At 34.3% G+C, this 21,523-nt stretch overlaps 1 protein-coding gene across 4 annotated transcripts in view; it reads left to right on the forward strand.

The window, feature by feature from the left end:
- Window positions 1–1,098: 1,098 nt before the first annotated feature.
- The window catches only part of LOC112054591 (homeobox protein homothorax), a 430,497-nt gene continuing 410,072 nt past the window's right edge, over window positions 1,099–21,523 (forward strand). For all 4 annotated transcript variants that reach the window (XM_052888253.1, XM_052888254.1, XM_024094433.2 and 1 more), the window contains exon 1: window positions 1,099–1,413. In XM_052888253.1, coding sequence (XP_052744213.1) covers window positions 1,399–1,413 — 15 coding nt within the window. In that variant the 5' untranslated portion in view covers window positions 1,099–1,398. The remainder of the gene's footprint in view (window positions 1,414–21,523) is intronic.

The following is a 21,523-nucleotide window of genomic DNA, read 5'->3' on the forward strand; positions in this document are numbered from 1 at the left end:
CGCGAAAAGCCGAGCCGCATGGCGTGACATCGTGCGGAAAAAAGTTATGAATGTGTGATAGGGGTCACGACCCTCAGTAATGAGGAACACGACGCGGAGAGAGAGAACGTCCTAACTGTTGTCTTACCTAGGTGCATTTGGTAGTATCTTTGTTTGTGCGTAAAAATACATAGCTCGCTAGCTCAAAATAAAGAAAACTTGTATTCTGAACTCTCAAAATTACACACTAGGTGTGTAAGTATCCCAGACTGTGATAGAAACTATCTACACGATGGATTAAGGTAGGTATACGTCTACCTACCGAGAAGACTCCTAGCTACTCACGGATTTATTGATACGAGAAAGTATTACAGAAATAAAACAATCCAAAAATTAGATTCTCTTTAAATGTGTCAGTGTTCTTGTTAGAAAGGCTAACGGTCAAATAATACAGAGTTAAACTCGCATCAAAGTTTTCGCATTAAAACCTACAAGTCCCATTAAGTGCCGCCACCACGGCGCATGCGTAGTGCTAGATATAGATACACCTGTTTATCTAAAAATATCCTTTTACTGTAGGTATAAAGCTATAACCCCAGGTTGATAAGTTTTTGTTATTTTAATTGTAAACTTTAGTATCTATTTATGTACCTACGAGCCTGAAAAAGTCCATCCAAATAGCATCAAACAAGTCACACACTCCTGGTTAATCCGTGTCAGGGCAAATTGATAAACACTTCCCTATTGGGGTCGCAGCGATTCGGGCCCTTGCTCCGTACCTATGAAAGATGCGACGTTTCGACTGTATTAATAATTTTATTGTAAGTCAACTAAAAACGTAAGTAAAGTTGCGATACAAATGGCATTCAGATCAACGACCCCAATAGATAGGTATTAATAATCGCGAGAGTTTAAAAGGTGAAATTAAAAAAAAGCAATGTAGCCGCGAGGACTGAGGAGTTTGAGCGCGTTCGCGATCCGGCTGCGCGTCGAGGAGTGGCACGAGGAGTGGAGCGCGGAGCGGGAGTGGAGCGGGAGTGGAGCGGAGCGGAGCGGGGAGGAGACGGCGCTGATTGGGCGGCGCCCGGACCGCCCGCCACGCCCCGCGGGCCCCGCTCGCGCCGGCCGCGCCAGTGTCCGCCAGACTGCCGAGCGCGCCGGGCCTCCCGCTCCCCGCGCCTCGCTCGGCCACGACGCGTTCCGACCTTCCCAAATCCCCAAAACCAAAACTTAACCCGTCGCGAGTGCATTATGACACTTGTCACATTAGTGAGCTAGCGGGCAGTGACAGTGTCCATTCACAAATATATATGTAGAGGTGTATGTGTTCACGTGTAGTGTAGTGTTCGCTCGGGCCCGTGACGAAAAACATTCGTGGTGGCCAGCGGAGCCCTGCACCCGGGCTCGGGGCGAGCTTTCATGGCTCAGCCTAGGGTATGTACCGCGTGTGAAAGCGCCTTGTGTCTCTCAGTGATAGCGAATGCACCGCCTAAGTGATACACTGCAAGTAATCAGTTCAAGAAGCATATTCGTTAAAATATCTTAGGTTAGGGTAGAGTTCACAAGCCACAAATACGTTGAAGCAGCTAGGTCTAATGTCATTACAGCAATATCATATTTTGAGACAAGCACGTGGTAGTCACCTACTTATAATAATTCAGAAGTATCATAATCATAACATTTGATAAGTGTTCAATAAAATCCGATTGTCATATTATGTATGACATACGTACGTATTATGTTTTAAAAAAGTGTGTAGGCATATAATTAAATATCATGCGAAATATAGCTATTATTATTAATAATAGTAAATCCAAATATCTGGTTTAATAAAAAAATAGTGACAGTTTTAAAATAAGTAGTAAAACCGAAACGCTCATCAATTTTAATAAGCCATTAATTTACGATAACTAAAACCACAATAAATAATAAACGTAAAACTACTGCAAATGCATACCTAATATCTCTACTCAATTGCCAGTAAATCACGTTGTCATATGAACGTCATAGGTCGTTCACGTCTTTCTATCTGCAGTGAAAAGGTCTCAGAACTTAATATCAGTCTAAGTATAAAGTCGCATACATAATAAAATCACAGTGTCATAACATAAAGTAGTTATATCCCATGCGGTCGTTATGTAGTCATAAATTAATAGCTTAGAGGATATTAAAATCATATAAATTCATAATATAGAGAAGTTAATACTTGTTAATTATACAAATAAAATACACATAAGTGAATACACTATAAGGAAAATTTCAAAAGATGGCACTAGTGTTTGTGACAAATGTACAGAATTCCCTAATCTGCACTTATCATAAAACGGTAGAAATTCAGTATTTATCAATTGAATATAATTCATTTAAAACTGATAGAGCTTGTGTAGAGAAGAAGATAATACCAATTAGTTAATCAAACTAAATTGTTAATTGAAAAGCTTAGAAACTACTAAACGGATTTTATTGCAAATTTTTACACGTAATCGTTTAAATATATAATGTAGGGCGATTTCAACTTATTGTTACAGTCAGTACGCGATTATTATGCCCCCGCTGTTAGGGCATCTAAAATCCGAGATACAGATTTTCGGTCGAGATTTTTGTAGTGCGATGTGACGGGTTAACATTGTCCGAGGCGATATATCACCGTGCTCAGTCACTGGGGAGCTGTTTTAACAAGTTGAACGCGTTTGGAATATATTATAGTGTTTTAGAATGCGATGCGTTGCCGCCGACGCATTACGGGCGTTAATGAAAACGAAACGGGCGCTTTGCCGCTGTAAAAGCTCAGCTCAGCCGCGACAATAAACTGTCATTTGAGACATTAAAATAGAAAGACAGATTAACAGATTTTTCATCTACAGAAACATCGTGAGGAAACCTGCATACCAGAGAATTTTCTTAATTCTCTGCGTGTGTGAAGTCTGCCAATACGCATTGGGCCAGCGTGGTGGACTATTGGCCTAACCCCTCTCGTTCTGAGAAGACACTCGAGCTCAGGAGTGAGCCGAATATGGGTTGATAATGATAATGATGATATAATATATATAAAAACTAAGATAAATCTTGAAATTTTGTACAATAAATTTGACTTTAATGGTATGATGCACAGAACTGCTAAGTACCTACTTCTAATAAATATGGAAATAGGTACTTACTAATAGAAATAAAATGGTTTTTGTTCAGTTAGGTGAACTTACCTATTACTACGTAACAAATAGAAAGATACCAGTGGCGAAGAGTTCGTGCAAGCCAATTCCCGCCGGGATACCTTTAAAAATCCAAGCATATTCATTGTTGTACTGTATCTAGATATATCTATCTTATATACCTATGAGAAACCGGAGTTTGTATCTTACTATACGAATTTCCTTTTCTTTGGGACGGCTTACCTTTAACTAAATTGTATCCTTCGCCACTGGTACATACCTATCAAAAAAATTAACATAGTGACAAAATCCACGTCTTCCACTCAGCTTAAAGCTATTGCTACGCTGCAGCGGTGACTTTTAGTGGATGCTTTAAAATGGATAACATTACATACATTTGACGACAACAAATATTAATCATAACTTTTTATTTTTTACGTTATTGTATGATGGTAATAAGAAAATTTGTTAAATTAAATCTGAAGCTATGGAGATACCTAGTCTGTAAAGATTTGCCTACTTATCTAATAAGCCATTTATTTGTAATAATTCAACAAGGCCGAGAAATCATAAAAAAGCAATTGATATCTTCCGAACTGTTGGTAGAGTCACTAGGTAAAGTAAAACTTACATCTATTATAAGTACTGCCTGCAAACAGTTTAGAAAATTAAAAAAAAATAATTGCATTATTAAATTATTTTTTGTTAAGTCCGACGATATCTACTTCCATTACATTAAGAAGAAGAAAAAAAAATACATTTATATTGTGTCCAATTTAAAACAAATTAAGAAAAAAACCAAAAATTAGCATGCAAAGGCGGCCTTATTAATTAGATTTTGAACTTTTTGAAAGCTGCAAAAGCCAAGCAAAGACTCTTTGTACATTTGTTAGTCTGTATCGAGCACCTGATTGCAGTATGTCGAGACGCGTCTAACAATAAACGAGATAAAATGGCTTCCAGCGGGGGTCTATTGTGGATTGCTCTTATGGGTCGGGGGTACGGTGCCCGCGTAGGTAAAGTTACAAGCGGCTTTAAACGCACGGTTGGGCACAAAAGGGCCTATCTCGGAAACCAACAATAAAATTCAATTGACAATGAAAAGGAGAGAAAAAAAATCTCTCGCCCTAACGGAATACTCGGGGACGACTTTCCAAAAGATTTAGGGTTGCATTGTTTTTGGTCGGCCAGGTATATGTCGGGCTTAATCCGTCCTTTTTAGATTTTTTTATCTACGAGTGTTTAAAAGTAAAATTGTCACAAAGTGTAACAACCATAAATTATATTTGTACCGGCAGTAATGTTAAAATGCTAATAATAACTAAAATGACAAATAAATATGCATATATTATTTATTTATTAAAATATATACCATGAGTTTATTATACATTTAGGAGGCCTGTATCCGAAAATGGGTAACCAAATTTTCAAATAGTAAAGGCATTATTTGGTATCATTATGTATAGTTAGGCATAAGCGTTTAAAATTTACATTTTTATAATGTAGAGTTCTTTTATAAAACTTGTAAAAACATGCTAAAAATAGCGAAATACTGTATAATATTTATAAATAACTTAATAGGTAATTAAATTTTATGTTATAAAAATAATTTTTGATAAATACCATAAGTGTTTAATCAACGTGGTGATTAAATATAAACTAACAATTTCTGAGTTGTTATAGTTTTAAAAAACAGTTACGTATGACATAGGTCGAGTATTATAGACTTACCCGTGTTAATAGATAGCTTATCAGGAAATTACAAAAAAATAGCTTAGGTGTTACACAAATAAAGAGCAAGAAGGATTATCAATAAAAAAAATACTTACCAGTTTATTTCGTACGTTATAATCTACATCGATACTTGATTATTAGATAAGGGGATTTAAAAATAAAGTAGCTGATTCCGATAATTATCATTAAATTTAATAATAATAACAGATAGGCGCATTTTTCTGATTTGACATTATCGAGTTGCCGTCGGTAAATGATGCACCGTACAACGCGCCGGCGTTGCATCGTGCACTTATATTTTCTTTTTTTTTTATATCTTCACGGCCCTGACTTCTTGCCTAATGAAAATTTCTATAGACAATTACTTTTTTCTGTCAATAAAAATATATAGTTTATTAGTGTTTTGTCACGCCCTACGATTATATAAATGACATAAGCTATAATATAAAATATAGAAATATAATATAATAACCTACCTACTTAGAAATATTGTAGAGTTTGTTGATCGGTAAAATGTTAACAACACCAGTTATTAGCGTTTGCGTGGTATAATGGTTAAAAATCTTAAATAAAGGTTAGTTAGGCTGTATGACAGGCGCAAATAGTTATCTATTAATGAAATTGCGTCTAGCACGGTGTTGCAAAATAGGTCTTAGGTATTTAAACAAGTACTACCAAATTAACATCTTTTTAGTTTACTTAATGTCAAACCAGTTTCAGTTGTCCTGCGGCAAATTTTAACTATTTAAATATAAACCCTTACCACTGGAATCCAGAACTACTACCTAATAAAAAAAAAAATAAACACCACTTAAAGCTTTAAATTGTTGAAAAAAAAAACAAACAGGCAAAGAGAATTGATATATTTTTTTTATTATCGCTATCGCAAAGACCACGCCTCTGGCGCTTTAGAAACATTTAACGATCAATTTCTTAGTACACTGCCTACATTCAGCTTAATCTGATAAGCTGTAATATTTAGGTATTATAATCAGGATTGAGGATAAACAATATCTAAAGTGACCTAGACATAGAATTCAGTATTACTTAAGTATATGTGTCCGGATGCATATTATCTATAGAATTTATATGAAATTTGAAAATAAATAGAATTGTATTTCACCATTATTAGTAGTAAAAACCCTGATAGCTCAGTGAATATGGACCTCTTCAATTCGGTGGGCGTAGGTTCGAATCCGGTCCGGGGCAAGCACCTCCAACTTTTCAGTTGTGTGCATTTTAATAAATTAAATATCATGTGTCTCAAACGGTGAAGGAAAAACAACCTGCATACCAGAGAATTTTCTCAATTCTCTACGTGTGTAAAGTCTGTCAATCCGCAATGGGCTAGTGTGATGGACTATTGGCCTAATCCCTCTCATTCTGAGAGGAGACCCATTCTCAACAGTGAGAGAGAGCATATTATGAGTATTTTCATTACCCCCATATAGGAGAGTGGATGTAGAGTTTAGAACCACCACGTTGGTCCAATGCGTGTTGGGTTTAGGATGATATTAACTCTTTTATTATCTCTATCAGATGTTAATGATAATAACCAGGACCGACGGTTTAACAAGCTTTTCTAGGGTGTCCACCGACTTTCCCATCCTGGGTTGAGAGTTTTTTTGAAAATTAGAAGAAAAGCTCAGTATTTTACAGCTTGACCCAGGGCTCGAACCCAGTACCTCGTGTTCCTAAGCCACATAGGCTAACCAATATCCAACACATTTTCATGTTAACTTAATTAAAAACACAACTATGTGTAAAAACAGTACTTATACCTATCAATAGTAATATTTGGTATAAAAAGACATAGTTTGTAGAGTTGTAGAGGGTAAGTAATCTCTGGATATACTGAACCGATTTTGAAGATTCTTTTACCACTACAAAGCCACGTTATATGTGAGTGGCTATATTTTATCCCTGTATTCACGCAAGAACGGGCTAGCTTCAAATATAATCTATATCATAGGTACTTATACATATTAAGTAGTTAGGTAGCTACACAAAAACACATTGTAACTATATATAATTATTAAATAGGTAGTATGTAATTGTACTTATATGTTTTTTATTTTAATTTCATTTTTATATATTACTAGCTGACGCCGCGCGGTTTCACCCGCGTGGTTCCCGTTCCCGTAGGAATACAGGAATAATATATAGCCTATAGCCTTCCTCGATAAATGGGTTATCTAACACTGAAAGAATTTTTCAAATCGGATTAGTAGTTCCAGAGATTAGCGCGTTCAATCAAACAAACAAACAAACAAACTCTTCAGCTTTATTATATTATTATATTATATATTATATGTTAAACTAAGAAGATACCTAGACATCTATTTTTATAGGATACGCTTTATTTTAATTTATTAGTAGTTAAACCTAAGTAGTTCCGCCACGTGTAAGCTAAAACATAATATATTAAATGTAAAGTTAAATTAACAAACAAAAAGATTAACTAGGTATTATAATAACTTGTAATGTTACCTAGTAAAAGTCTTTAGTTTTTAGAAATAGGTAGTTTAATTTCGTAAAACGTTGACATATATTATGCGTGGTAGATGTATTTATTTAAATAATGGAATGATATCATATCTTATTATGTGTTAATTGCGTTTATAATAATTAAAACAAAAATATCAAATAGTGATGAGCGTATGAAACCACTTAAATTTTGTAATAAACTTGTTTTCATTTGCCACCTTTTTTAGCACGAAACTATAAATAACAGTAAAATTCGTAAGTATATTGCAAAAGTTGCTCATAATTATGAATAATTGACATAAAACAACTCCATATAACGTGACAAAGTTCTATTGCTGTAGTAAAATTAAACAACTTAGCGTTCCGGTACGTACGTAGTAACCAGTCACAGGTACACTGGACTGGGCGCCAATGATATTTGTATCCGGTAAAAGAATTTGCTCACTTGTTATCCTATAAAACAATTGTTGGTAAATATTTTAATATGACCAATATTCCCATTCGCCGCTATATCAACTAGTCGGGAAAGACTGTATTAGGAGTGGGTATGACAATAGACCAACGGGGCGGGGATCGAACCACCACCCCTCGGTGATGAGTCCGACCGCTCTTACCGTTGAGCTATTGAGGGTCTAAAGTGGACTTTATTGAAACAAAAAAATGGATTATAAATACAAAAAATACAAAAATACTTAAAATTATTTACTAAATAATACTTACACATACTTAAAATTATTTACTAAATAATACTTACAAATTCTTAAAATTATTTACTAAATAATACTTACAAATACTTAAAATTATTTACTGAATAATAATAAATGTATAATAAACATTGATTACTTAGGCCAAATAATAAAAAAATAAAAAGATTAGACCTAAATAGGAAAGGTACGAGTACAATTTTGAAATAAAAATTGAATCAAAGGGCTTCATAGTTGCTAACAATGTGATTTAGATATGATTGATAACAGAAATACATTAAAATCTTTTGTATTTAATTACATACATAACGCATTTAATATAATGTGTAAAGCAATATGAAAATTAACATAAATTTTAATTTAAATCGACGCGATGACCTACCGTTGCTCTTAGGTTTAATATAATTCTAATAAATTCACTCGAATGTGAACAAACAATGAATAATTAAGAATTATAATTATAAACAAAGGTATAGTGTGTATTTAATGTTACATTAACTTAACTTTGTTGGTAATTCATTTTTACATAAAAATTATCATTTTCGCGTTTCGCTTCGGCGCGGTTTTCTTGTAGTGCAAGTACTTGGCAATTTAACTTATCTTAGGGTTTTGTATGTTTTTGTATTCGCTGGTATCTCGAAATTCAAATTCTTTGTTTCAAAAGTTCTTTTAAAAAAATCGTACCTAAAGCCTACATAAAGTTTTGTAATGTCAGCCAATGATCAAGTAATCTCACATGCCCGCAGCGCTAATGGTTTGAATACAGATTGAAAAGGTCTGGAACAAATAACTCAGAGCTGTGCTTGCAGCAGTTTGATTTTTTTAACAGTGACTTGTGGTATCTATAATTTCATAATAAATTTACATTATATCAAAATTTAAAACATGACATACCATACCTATTTGTTTAGATAAATAAATAAGACTTTTCAATTACCTACCCTATTGTAGGATATCCTTGAGTTTGTTTAAATGTTTTTAATTTTATTTACCAAAATGAAAAATAGCGGTGTAAAATTTTTGAGAAATCTACCATTGTAAAGACTAGCCGGTACTCTTTGTTGGAAGGCAAATTAAAAGATATTACAATTTTTTTAGATAATACAGGAAATCATTATAAGCAATTGTCCACTTTATAGTTACTGAGTGTACAACTTTTAGATTTTGTGTGCTAAATAACACAACATTAAAGCCAAACTTATAAAAAAAATAGTATGAAATGCTTTGCTTTTGTCTGCCGACAGTTTTCTTTGAGATTTTAACAAAAGATTTATGAATTAAGTGTTCCAAAAATTAATTAAATTTAATGCTTACATGTATTTTCATTAAATAACAAAAAATGCCAATCAAATTGTTAGTAGAAACGATTAAACAGACATTTAGTGTCTCATGTATTAAAATTACAGTTGTTTCAAAAATTAACTCTTGTTTTAAAGTTTGTGAATTAAATTATTAAATCGGGTATAGTTTAGTTTCAGTTTTTGACGTTTCGGTATCGTTTATTTTGTAAGTCCTGGGTTCGATTCCATGTCAATTAATATTTATTTTTTAAACTAGCAAACATCTTGTAGGACTTGTGTACCGGAAGTTGATTTTCGCAAAAATAAATTCATTTTTAGGGTTTTTTATAGCTTCTTTTATCTATCTTATAGGAGTTTTAATATTTAAATAGGTGTAGGTACCTACACCTATTTAAATATTAAAACTCCTTCATTCGCCACGTTTTAAAATTGTTTTTACTTAAAATAGGTACTCTACTTATTTATTACCTAATGAAAACTTGATTAAAATTTATTTCCTAACGTTTTTTAAATTAATAACAATTACTTAAGGCGTCTTCCTAGTTAGTTTTTTAAATTAGTCGAAAATTATTTAAATTTTTTTTATGTGTACTTGTATGGTATAAAATTTAAATGCGTTTCCGGTATCAAACATGTTAGATTTATATTCCCAACATTTTTAATGGCTTTGGATAAACGTGAAATCTAGACTTTAATAAAGAATAATGGAAATATTCGCAATTTCGTACAATTTAATTTGCATAATACTACGAGCGAATGCTAATTATGTAGTTGCGTTCTACAGCTCTATGGTACGCAATTTTTTTTTTTACAAAATGATGGATTTATTTGCAGTTAGGTGCGTGGGTTTTCCTTGAAAACTCCTATAACAAACCATATAATATACGCACAAAATTAATTTCCCTTTCCGCTCTTGAACAATACCTAATAAAAAAATAATTTATTGTAAGTAGTTAAAAACCGTGAAATACTACAATTACTATATTTCACGCAGACACATAGCTAGTCACTATTTCTTAATTTTGTTTAATTGTTTAATAAAAAAAAAAGAGGAAGGAAATATTTATTCAAAAATAGAACAAACTGATTAAGTACCACGTAGTAAGTTTTGAATTCTTATCTTTTATAGCTACTTTTTTAATTCTGGCCTTTTCGAGTTTTACCACCCAGTGTTGCCATAACGCGATCAAATTTCCCAACCGAAAATTGCCCCACGTAATTATATTTGCACTAGACTTGTCCGAATATTGTTAAGCGAGAGTGTATCATAAATTTTACGATGTATCCAGATAACGGTATCAATTCCACAACTATTAGACGATAATACTTTACGCTGTCCCACTAAAATATTAAATGAACATTGATAACGCGTTATGGAGGTATTTCTTTTTTTATCTTTTTATTTTGTTTATAGCACCTATATTTACATTTTTATTTAGAAATAGATGTTCTAAATTTGGACCTCTAACCAAAAAGCAAAGCACTGGTTTGGTATAAGGTCAAACTTGATTCAGATTTTACCTAGTGATAACTCCAGTGGTGCAGTGGTTAACCTATATGGTTATAGATTATGAGTTCCTGGGGTCAAGTTCTGGAACGGGTGTAATTGTATTTAATATTCATTCTGAGATTTTCGAAGTAACTAGGAGTTTTAGAATTTTAGAAGCCGTCGGCCGTTAATGTTGACATAGTGAAATTGATGTAAGTTTAGTATCTAAACATTAATACACTCAGCTCGCCAACCGGCATTAGTAGCGTGGTGGGTTAAGGCTACAAATTCCTCTCTTACAACGGCCTTCATCTTCGGCTTGCAGTGGCGTGAAATAGGTTAATTGCTATATCCAACGTGGTCGATGCCTAAAACAAAAGCTATCTTCTAATCTTGCTTTCTAACGAAAATAGAACATTCATATATTTTATTTTCAACACGAGAAAATGTCTTTGTAGTCAATCCACTATGAATTTCGTCGAGGAGAAAAATAATCATAAAATCACATAGAAGTTTGTTGTGACAGTTTTTTATTTATTAGAAAGAACTGAATCATCAAATTACATAACTAATGTACTTACAAGACAAAAACGTATGTTTCTTATTCAGATAAAACATTCTGATTTTATTGCTACTTCGCTATAATTTCTTGGAATTTTATTTATTGGGAAATATATCCACCTCCATGTGCTAACTACATAAAATGTCTGTGCCTGTTATTTTCAAAGTTTTTTAAAGAGAAAACTGTTTTTTAATATGTCGGCAAAGGTAACAAGTCATACAGCCTATCGTAAACTAAAACTGCACCGGTCGTTGGCACGACAAAATTAAATTTGTTATTAAACATTTATTCCCAACAGTGTAGATAATACCGGTATATTGCACCGGTGAATTCATTCACATTTACCGATAAACAACTCGCTTTTAACTGTTAAATAATGGTACAACAATTGTTGTGAAGTTTGCTGAAGATAAGTAAAGCCGTTTTTTTATTTTTATTCTGGTAACACCGTTTAAGACTTTTCGGTTGATGTTCAGGAAGTCTTGTAGATAATAACATAATGAACATACACCCATACATTACATGAATAACTCGTAAGTATGATAACGTATCGTTCATTCAAAAATTACATGCAACTAATTCACTTATTACGAATAAAAAAAGAGGTTCAATTTCATTAATGAAAAACGATAACAATAATTTTAAATTAAATTAAATAAACTAAAATTCCAAGAATACATTTTGTTTTAGGCACAAAAAAGTAATTAAAAAGAAAAAAAAAATCGTTCGGATACACTGACAATGTTTTTATAAACAGAACGAGCGCGCCTATCAGTTCTTTAATTTTAAACTTGGAACTCCATTTCTGTAACAGATAAATAACACTTAAAATGGTCATCGCCTCCTCGGTGACCAGATAAATTAAGGTTTGATGTATTATATAACAGTATATACGACGAATGATATATTAAATATAATAAAAGAAACCGGCGCGACCGGTCCGGGGACATTACGTTTTTAATGCGATGTGGTGATTAGAAATAGCTATTTTTCAAAGCCGGATTATAGCGGGTTAGAAAATGGTCACCGTCTTTCCGGTACGTCACAGTTTTTTTCTCCGTGGGAGTAGATTATAAATACTATTAGTTTGAATACTTCGTGGCTATCTTAAATCTAAAAATTTTTGTGATTATTTTTAATGGCATTGGTGGGAGAAAATGGTTTAATCAAAATACCATGTTCTTGGACAAAGATTGAAGTTTATTTTATAATACTAGTAATATATTGTGTTACGATAATAATTTGTATTTAACCTCAAATATTTTAGGTAACAGTGATTATTTTTAATTGGAGCTGTGGGAGAAAATTGTTTAATCAAAATTCCATGTTTTTGGGCAAAGTGACAAAAAGTTTTTTTTTTTAATTTATAAGAGTTGCTTCTTTTGCCAATTTCATGGCACTTAAGTTGCAGCTCTTGAATAGTTAATTAGTTGTTTAATATTGTGTACAATTAATTGCTCCTGATTCAACTCTTATTCTTTAAAAATAATATTTAAATATTTATTTAGATTATTTAGATTGTAAAGTTTTCTAGTATTTTAGTATCAAAAAAATATTGTAATTTATTCCTTTCCCATGAGAAATACATACTTTAAGACCTAATTTATAATATTTTAATGTTTACTTTGGAAATTATTTTAATAACACCCAATAAGAAAAATAATAAAATAATTCAAATCCCCCGCAGCTTCACCGATTCACAAGTTTAGCCAGTGCTATTTACTGATAAAGTAGCTTTCCTTTGGTGAAAGAATTTTAAACATCGGTCTAGTAGTTTTTGGAGTCGTAACAAACAATAAAATCTAACTTCTTTATAATATTATTTCATATACATATATTAACATGACTGAGAAAGTGAATAACAATTACTAATTGTTATTATTTAGTTTACGGTCGCAATAGAAATTAAAGGTTATTACCCATTAATTAGTGTGCACGTAAGTATTACAAAAGATTGAACGCTGAAACATAAAGCCAACACTCACTTAGCGCACTCGGTTCGTAAAACTGAGCTAAACAGCATAGCTGGGTCCTCGTAAATATCTATTAGATGGGCGATAAATCATTTTATGGCATTTATGGCTTGATAACTGAAGAGCCATTGTAGGTACAGTGTAAAAATTTCTTGCTTCATATTTGTTTTGTTTGAAAATTTGCGCGATTGATTTGGAATTGACAAGTTATATTAATTAAACCATTTACCTACTTAGTTACAAATCCACATGTTACATTAAGGTCTACCACACTGCTCTAATGTGGGTTGGTGGGCTTAATGTTTGGCTTATTAAATATTTTTTTAAATAAAATTATTACTTAATAATGTATGACTTTGTTAGTGATTATCAAATGTTAATGAATTTTTTTAACATTGACGGCTTGATTCTTTGCTAAGACCGGGTTGTAACAACCTAAATTCATAATTCCTGGTTGCTACGAAGTTTTTTTTTTTGAAGAACGAAAGACCTAGTATTTGTATGATAAGATTTTCTTTTTCTTTTTTGGAGCCAGTTTAGTAGGTAGGTAAACTCTCTGATGTTGATGTCTGTGACCAACGCCTCTTCTAACTACTACTTTATCTAAAAACATGTCGGTTTTTTTTATTGGAAACAAACTTACGTTCCTTAAGATTATGTAGTTCTGAGACTAGACTGAAATCTATTTGTACCGGACCGATGACCGACGATACAGACGCACCTACTGATTTGTTATTTAAATTTAGAGTTTTTCATTCGGACTCTAGCGATTTATGCTAACCCTCTATGTCTATACAAGTGCGACACAGATAAAAAATTTGTTATTCAAAACATAGTAAATTTTCCGTTGTTTATGTATTTTTTCACTGAAAAAAAAACTCGTTTCTAGACCGTTGACTGTTAGTTTACGTTTAATTTAGATTAAAAAGTATTTTTTAGTTTCTTTATTAAAAAATCTAAATAACTTAAGTATAATATATTTTATATTTTATAAATATAGTATATTTTATAGTTCATTTAAAAAATTAACATGAAAGTATCCGAACGCACGATTTATGGTCATAGATCTCAGTTCATACTATAATAGGCTTGTACCAGTAGGTACGTTCTATAATAATTAGATGAGGCGACTCACGTGCTCACCACATCACTTGAGAATAAATGTATTTGCATTTCTCATCCTTGTTTCAACTGAAATAAGGTTTATATTACCGTGAAAGATCTAAATATTTAAATATGGAATAGCTCAGAAATATGAATAAAGTAGAAGAAGCATTATTATTACTTGTATTGGATATAAAAAATACATCAGCCATTATCATGTACCAGCAACGTTTGACAATACCGCTAGAAGATTCCTTCTACAATATTTATTGTTCCGAGAGCGTACGCATTGTTTTATTCACGGCGCGTTCCTTTTTCAATTTGAATATCGTTGTTCATTTTCGAATTGGCTCTTTGTAAGTTTGTCTACGTTCTTTAATTGCGCACTTTGGATTCAGCGCTAATTCGCGCGAACGCTAATTTGGGGGTTTATTGTGTAACCGCTACTTAAACGTCCTTTTAAAAAGACGCTCCCGCTGAATTCGTGATCGAGTAACATAATAATCGGCTTGCCATAATATTTTTTTTCTGTGGCGCCTATCTTCCTTGGTAATTTGCATTTGCGTAGGTGACTATAAAAAATTCAATGATTATGTATGTAGTACTTACCTACTTAAATATATTTGTTAAAGATAGGAACCTAGATTATGGAGATTAAGTGAGATTTTTGAAAGAGATAATTTGGATGCCATACCAAAATCAAAAATAATTTAAACTAAAAAGGAGTCTATAAAACGTAAAAGTCACAGGTAGGCTTAGATTACAAAATCTGTAACTTTAGTAAGTACTACCTAACAATTTTTTTTCATAAAAATTCTGCTGAAACTTTGCTGATTATTTTTTCTATAATTAAATTATCACACTGAAAAGTTTAGTTGACAGAGCTACTGCGATATTAAAATGTATTGTTCAGAAGTATCTGTAACACAAGTTTTAAAACATCTCTACTAGTAGCTATTCCGTGTCATGTTACTTCTTTCCCTGATCAAACAGCACCGATGTAAGTTGTTTATCGTCCATCAACAAATCCACGACTGCCGGAACGTTATAATTCCATCTAATACGCTGTCGGGATCTGTATACATTAAACAATATTAATTGAAGTGAGGTGATTCAGCAGTTCACTGCTCCAAGGGTTGCAAGGACAATGCCTCTCTAGCAACCGACAACACTAGCCATTGTAGGCCGTTTGCGGAACACACGAATAAAAAAAGAACGTTCTTTTTTTAAAAAAGAAATGATACGAACTATGAACTTTTTACTCCTACGAGCTGGTCAGATCTTTTTCAAATATCGTGTTCTTTTTCAAACGCAATAACGAGGTTTGAAATTGGAATCACACTGCTTCGGTACTAGTGCTGTTTTGCGCGGGATTTGATGGTGTTTTATTTTAAAGAAATATGGCCGCCGTTTTGAAGGGTTATTCTATACTATTTAACATATTTTATTATCCGATTTTTTGATCGTTTTAATAGCCTACCTTTTTAAATTGCTGTGGATATTGTAGTTAAATAAAATTCATTTTAATTCATATTCCGTTTTTGAGTTAATTGATTGAAAATAAAATTAATTTATTTTAAGAAAGTTTGTTTGCTTTGACTATTTGTAGATTGTAGTTACTAGCTCTGGTTCGGAAGGTAGGTTTTACTGTCAAGAAACTCAACAGTTGTTTCGAACCCATATAATTCTTTAAAATAATTGTATTCATTCTACTTTTTGTAGGTATAGTAGATGAAAGCCGATGCAATTGACTCCAACTCCAAGCATCTTTATTATTAATATATAGTTAGACTTCTAAAATTTGTTGTTAATATCGTAATAAACATCTTAAGCTACCTACCTACTGTTTGTTTTTACATTCGAATTAAAAATAAATCTCTCTCAACACACTAATACATATTGAAAGACTTCTTTCCCCCGCAAAATACAGAGTGTCATAAATCTCAACAACTTGTTCCAACCAATTAATACACTCTAAATACCGTCCGCAGATATTGTTAAGTTGGTATTAAAGAGTTTTATCTTGATTTATTCGTTTGCGCGTCGGATCTGGGGGATTGGGCGTCGATCGCGCGCCCGACAGTCGGCACGACTCGTTCTTGCCAATAATTTGGTCATCGCCCCGACACCGGACGTATGCGACGGGATCAATTCAAATATTATTAAATAACACCCAATGACAAATCTTTTTGGACCGACTTGTCAAAGGAGGTTGTTAATTCCGAGGTTTTATATAATTTATCTACCTAAATTTCTTTTTTTGTCAGTAAGTAATATCACGTTCTAGATATGCATTATCACACTAATATTATAAAGGCGAAAGTTTGTGTGTAAGTATGTTTGTTCCTCTTTTACGCTGCGGCTACTGAAGCGATTTGGCTGAGATTTGGAATGGAAATAGATTTTATTCTGTATTAACACATAGGCACTTTTCGTCCCGGAAAAATCCACTGTTCCCGCGGGATTTGTGAAAAACTGAATTCTACGCGGACGAAGTCGCAGGCGTCCACTATTTAATTAATAATAGTTTAGATGTAAGTATTAGACTTGTAAACGTCAGCAGTACAGATACGTTTTGTTAAATTATTATGAGTGTTACATTGGAGGCTTGTGACATTGAATTCCATTTAAAAACTACATTGCATTAGCAATCATTCACTGAGAGATGATATTTTTTATACATGTTACAGCTTTGCTAACACTCCTTCAGTTTCACACACAAACAGTACACTTTACTATTACAACCAAAGCTTCCATAAATATGTAGAATAGTCCAGTCTGTACGAGTATCTAGATATTGAATAGAGAGATTCAGAAAGCTATCCTATTCTAACTATTCTATGTTAATAAGGATAGCATCACGTAAAGAGCTGTCAATTGAGATTGATGGCAAAAATGTTTACAACAATAAAAAACAGCTAAGTGCAATTTACAATCAATTCACGAATTCAGTGCAAAAACAAACTATCAAAAATGCATTATGTTATTTAATTTAATTTTCCCGCAAGTTATTCCAACAAAAGCTAGTTAAAAAATAAACATCCAGAACGGTGACCATTAAAATTTAATAAAAGCCAAAGTAAAATTCATTGCGCTCCGTTTAGAAAGGCGTCCGTCACAGAATTCGAAGTTAAATAGTCAATCACGAGCTCGGTGTGGCTAATCTCGCATTCACAGCCACAATGGTGGTAACGAACGGACAAACGGACAGACGGTAATAAGATGCGCGTGGGCGGCTTTATGTCAACGTTATTTATGATGAGATACCGTATTCTCATTTCATTTTTCGTAGTTGGCAACACTGGCTGGCTCAATTCAATAAAATTAGTCGAATAACCCCTCGCGTATCCGAACGCACTCGCAGTCGAATCTCGAGAGCCACATAAATTAATCCAACTTATTTCAGTGACAAGAAAATCCTTTAAGTAGATACTTATTTTATGCGTTTTAATAAAAGCAAAAACTGAGACGGCCGCCGACGCGTCGAAAGGAAACTGTTATCTTAACGACGGTATTTACGTGAAATCTGACTAAGAGAGTCTGGAACTGTCCCTTGGAGTGCAGCAGACGATAAGGGGGCAGGCGATATCGTCCGCGGTTCATGTGCCAGCTATTGACCTCGCTGTTTACAACGCTCGCCGATAACATTCCCGCAGAAACTACGATAAACCCGAGACTAGGGGATATCGATTCGTGAACCGAATCGCGGGGTTAACGGTCTGTACAATTAATTTCGAGAACATAAATAATGTGCGACAACTGATAAACGGCGAAAAATTCAATAGCGATCAGCTGATCGAGTTTCGGGAGCGCGCCAGCGACTACGGCGGTCGTGTTTGTTTTTTCAAATTGCTCAAATTAAAAATGGATAGGCGAGTAAAACTTTCATCCGCGGTCTTAAAACGGGCGTTAACGCCTCCCCGCGGTACTCGGCCGCCGATAAATCTGCTCGCGGATCGACCGAATCCGCGCACCGACATCGCTCACGGCGGCTATTTTTACAAACGCGCAAGAAAAACACTCCAGCCCGCGGAATGGATATCGAAACGTTGCGAGTCAGGCGACCAACCTTCGGCCCTGCTCGGATTCGGATATAGAACGCCGGTGTTGCCAGCAATTAGCGGTAGGTGCGTTCGGACGCCCGCGCGATCGTCTATTGACACGTGTCGGTGTCGCGGCGTGTCCCCATGCGGATGGGCAAATGGAATAATGGGCGTCTGGGCCCGCATCCGGCGCGGGAGTCGGATACGACTCGCAGCGCTCTGGATACAATTTTTCAATTAAACCGACCAGACAGAAGATCCCTAATAGGTGTCGTTAAGAAGTCGTGTGCCCGATTTTCGATGTGTCCCCGTAACGAGGCCGGTTTATTAGTATTTATGGCCGAGAAACAAACGCACGGAGAATTCTTCGGCCGCGAGTATCATGAATGAAACGGAATTTATGGCTAGCGCCCGCCATAATGTTATTTCGCTGTTAAATTTAAGTGGCCGGTGCCGATGCGCCGGTCGCCCGCGCGGGCGGTACGTCTCAATTCGTCCGCGTAGCAGGTGATATAAAAAGATTTTTCTAAGTTTTACGGTCGTATTACGTACGGCTCGAGTAGCGCAGTAAAATCCGATCCGAGCGTCGCGGAAGGTATAACGATGCCTGATTTACCGCTATCAATTTGAAGAATACATAAAAGCACACCTCGGAGGATAGCAGCTAACATTTTTATCGTATTTATTATTTCCAAAACAAGTGTGCGCAAGAATCACCGAACGGCATCGGGGCGCAATGAATTTAATACCGGCTCCCGTTATTACTATTAGGTATTGTGAACTATTCAAACACATTAGTCACTGTTACGAATCGCTTCTGGTAGCCCCAGACATGTGAACGCTCCGCCAGATGACACCGACGAAGACAGCGCTAGGCGCAAACGTGTGCGTTAGAGAGAGAGCGACTCCTCTAAGGGTGGCGTTCATCATGTCCCACCCCGTGTCGGGCACAAGTGACGGTTCTGTCTTCCCCAACCGTCTGAATTCGAAAACCTCGTCCCTTTCCTCGTTTTTTATATACTCTATATTCAGAATTCCGGAGGTAGTAGGTATGCACGGAAATATTTAAATGACTTTTCGGATCGCCACGTAGGTATACGGTTTTAGTCATATTTAATTAGTATTGGCGCAAAAGCTGATTTTTAACTTCTCAGAATCGACCCGTGCTAATCCTAAGACGCGAATCGTAAAGACCGGCGGGCGTAGTCGAGCAAAGATTTGAATAACTGTGGCGATTAATCCACGGGGCTTTAATTATCGTTGGCTCGGAACTCATCAGAGTTTGACGGCGTGACGTATGGCCGAGGCCCACGACAATGCGTAACCGACCGTCGAAATTTAATCATATTGTGTATCATAAAGAAACAAATCCGAGAAACCATAAGGATCGCAAAAACCGGCCGGATCGAAACGAAACTTATTACTCAGTTAAAGATTCCCAGCGAGAAAAAACCACAAGAATGTCATTTAAAAAAATTAAAACGTACGGATGGTTCATTTTTTTTTGTTATGGCAACACGAATGGACTAAAGGTTATCCTCGGAGGAAAAAAGGGCGGGACTGAGCGATTCCATTTTTAAAACGTATCATTTAATTTTGGAACCGGCTTTCAAGACGTCAAAAGGTAGTCATTACATATTTTCGAAATATTTAATGACTAGCTTTATTTTTAAGAGACAGCTTAGCGCCTTCGGATTGTTCTATTTTCAAATGTTTATGTACTTATTTTCGTGAAGGTCTTTTAAATGCCCACGTTGAAAAGCGATCCATTTAAAGAATAAAATAGGTGTTTAAAAGTGAATCGATGCGAGTACCTTGATTAATAATTCAAATGATTTAAAGTAATACAGTGTTGCGTGCCATGATTACAGAATTGTAATTACCCATATCCCTTTGTACGTGACGGTATGTACGGTTGGCACTGACCTAAAATTTATGGGAAAATATTTTTAACAACCAAATTATTGTCACTCTTTAGTCTATGGCATAGAGTTTGGAGTGGTTTATTTTTGAGAGTTTGAATTATCTTGCATGACGTCTTGCTCTACATCTCTAAAGCTGCCTATCCACTTGAACTGTACGATACTGTGTCTGAGATTATTTGAACGAGATTCAAATAAGCGTATTTTTGTTTCTGACTGTCCTCTCAAAATTTCAATTATTTTTTTAATTCTATAGACGCTCTATCATAACGTTATCAACGTTATTTTATCAAATACTGTATTGATTTAAATTAACAACGAAATCGGTGTATATGCAGCTTATCTACCAATACGTTAGAATTATGTATAATATTAAAAAAAGCGTTTTCAAAAAAAAAATTAAATAAATTATGTTTGCATAATTGCAACAATTTACTTACATATATCATCATCATCATCATTATCAGCAGTTAAATTGATGCTACATGTCATACTCAATACACACATTGTCTTTTACACATTCCAACCATCTCTTATAGTCTACCTGCATTTTAACCATGTCTCTAGTAATTACTTTCATTGTAATAAAGTTAAATAAGATTTAAAAATAAATTGCTACTTCCCATAATATCAAAAAAAAACAAAATTCATTTATTTCAGTAGGCTTACTTTATAAATAATTTTGAAACGTCTCCTTCTCCAAACTCTTCCCTAGTTTTGGATTCGTCTTTTGATGACGGGGTCCATACATAGACCATCTACTTCGATGGTCTTAAACAATAAAAGGAATAAACGTCAAACTAATTGATAACTAATAATTTTGACAAAAACTAAACTGTTTGGTTATGGTTTAGTGTTTACGTGACATCAGGCAACGTTAAAATATGGACGATGGTCCATATTTTAACGTTGCCTGATGTCAGCCATGATGATGGCCGACAGCGTTTTGGCTCGTATTGTCAAACAAAATTCAATTAAAAATATGTTTTTTTTATATCTACTCACGTCTCAAAAAATATGATATTTTTTCAATCTAGTAGAACGCTTGAGAGAAGTGAGAGAGTTACTATGCTGAT

This window comes from Bicyclus anynana, chromosome 21 (genome assembly GCF_947172395.1).
Source record: "Bicyclus anynana chromosome 21, ilBicAnyn1.1, whole genome shotgun sequence".
In the NCBI taxonomy this organism is placed as follows: Eukaryota; Metazoa; Arthropoda; class Insecta; order Lepidoptera; family Nymphalidae; genus Bicyclus; species Bicyclus anynana.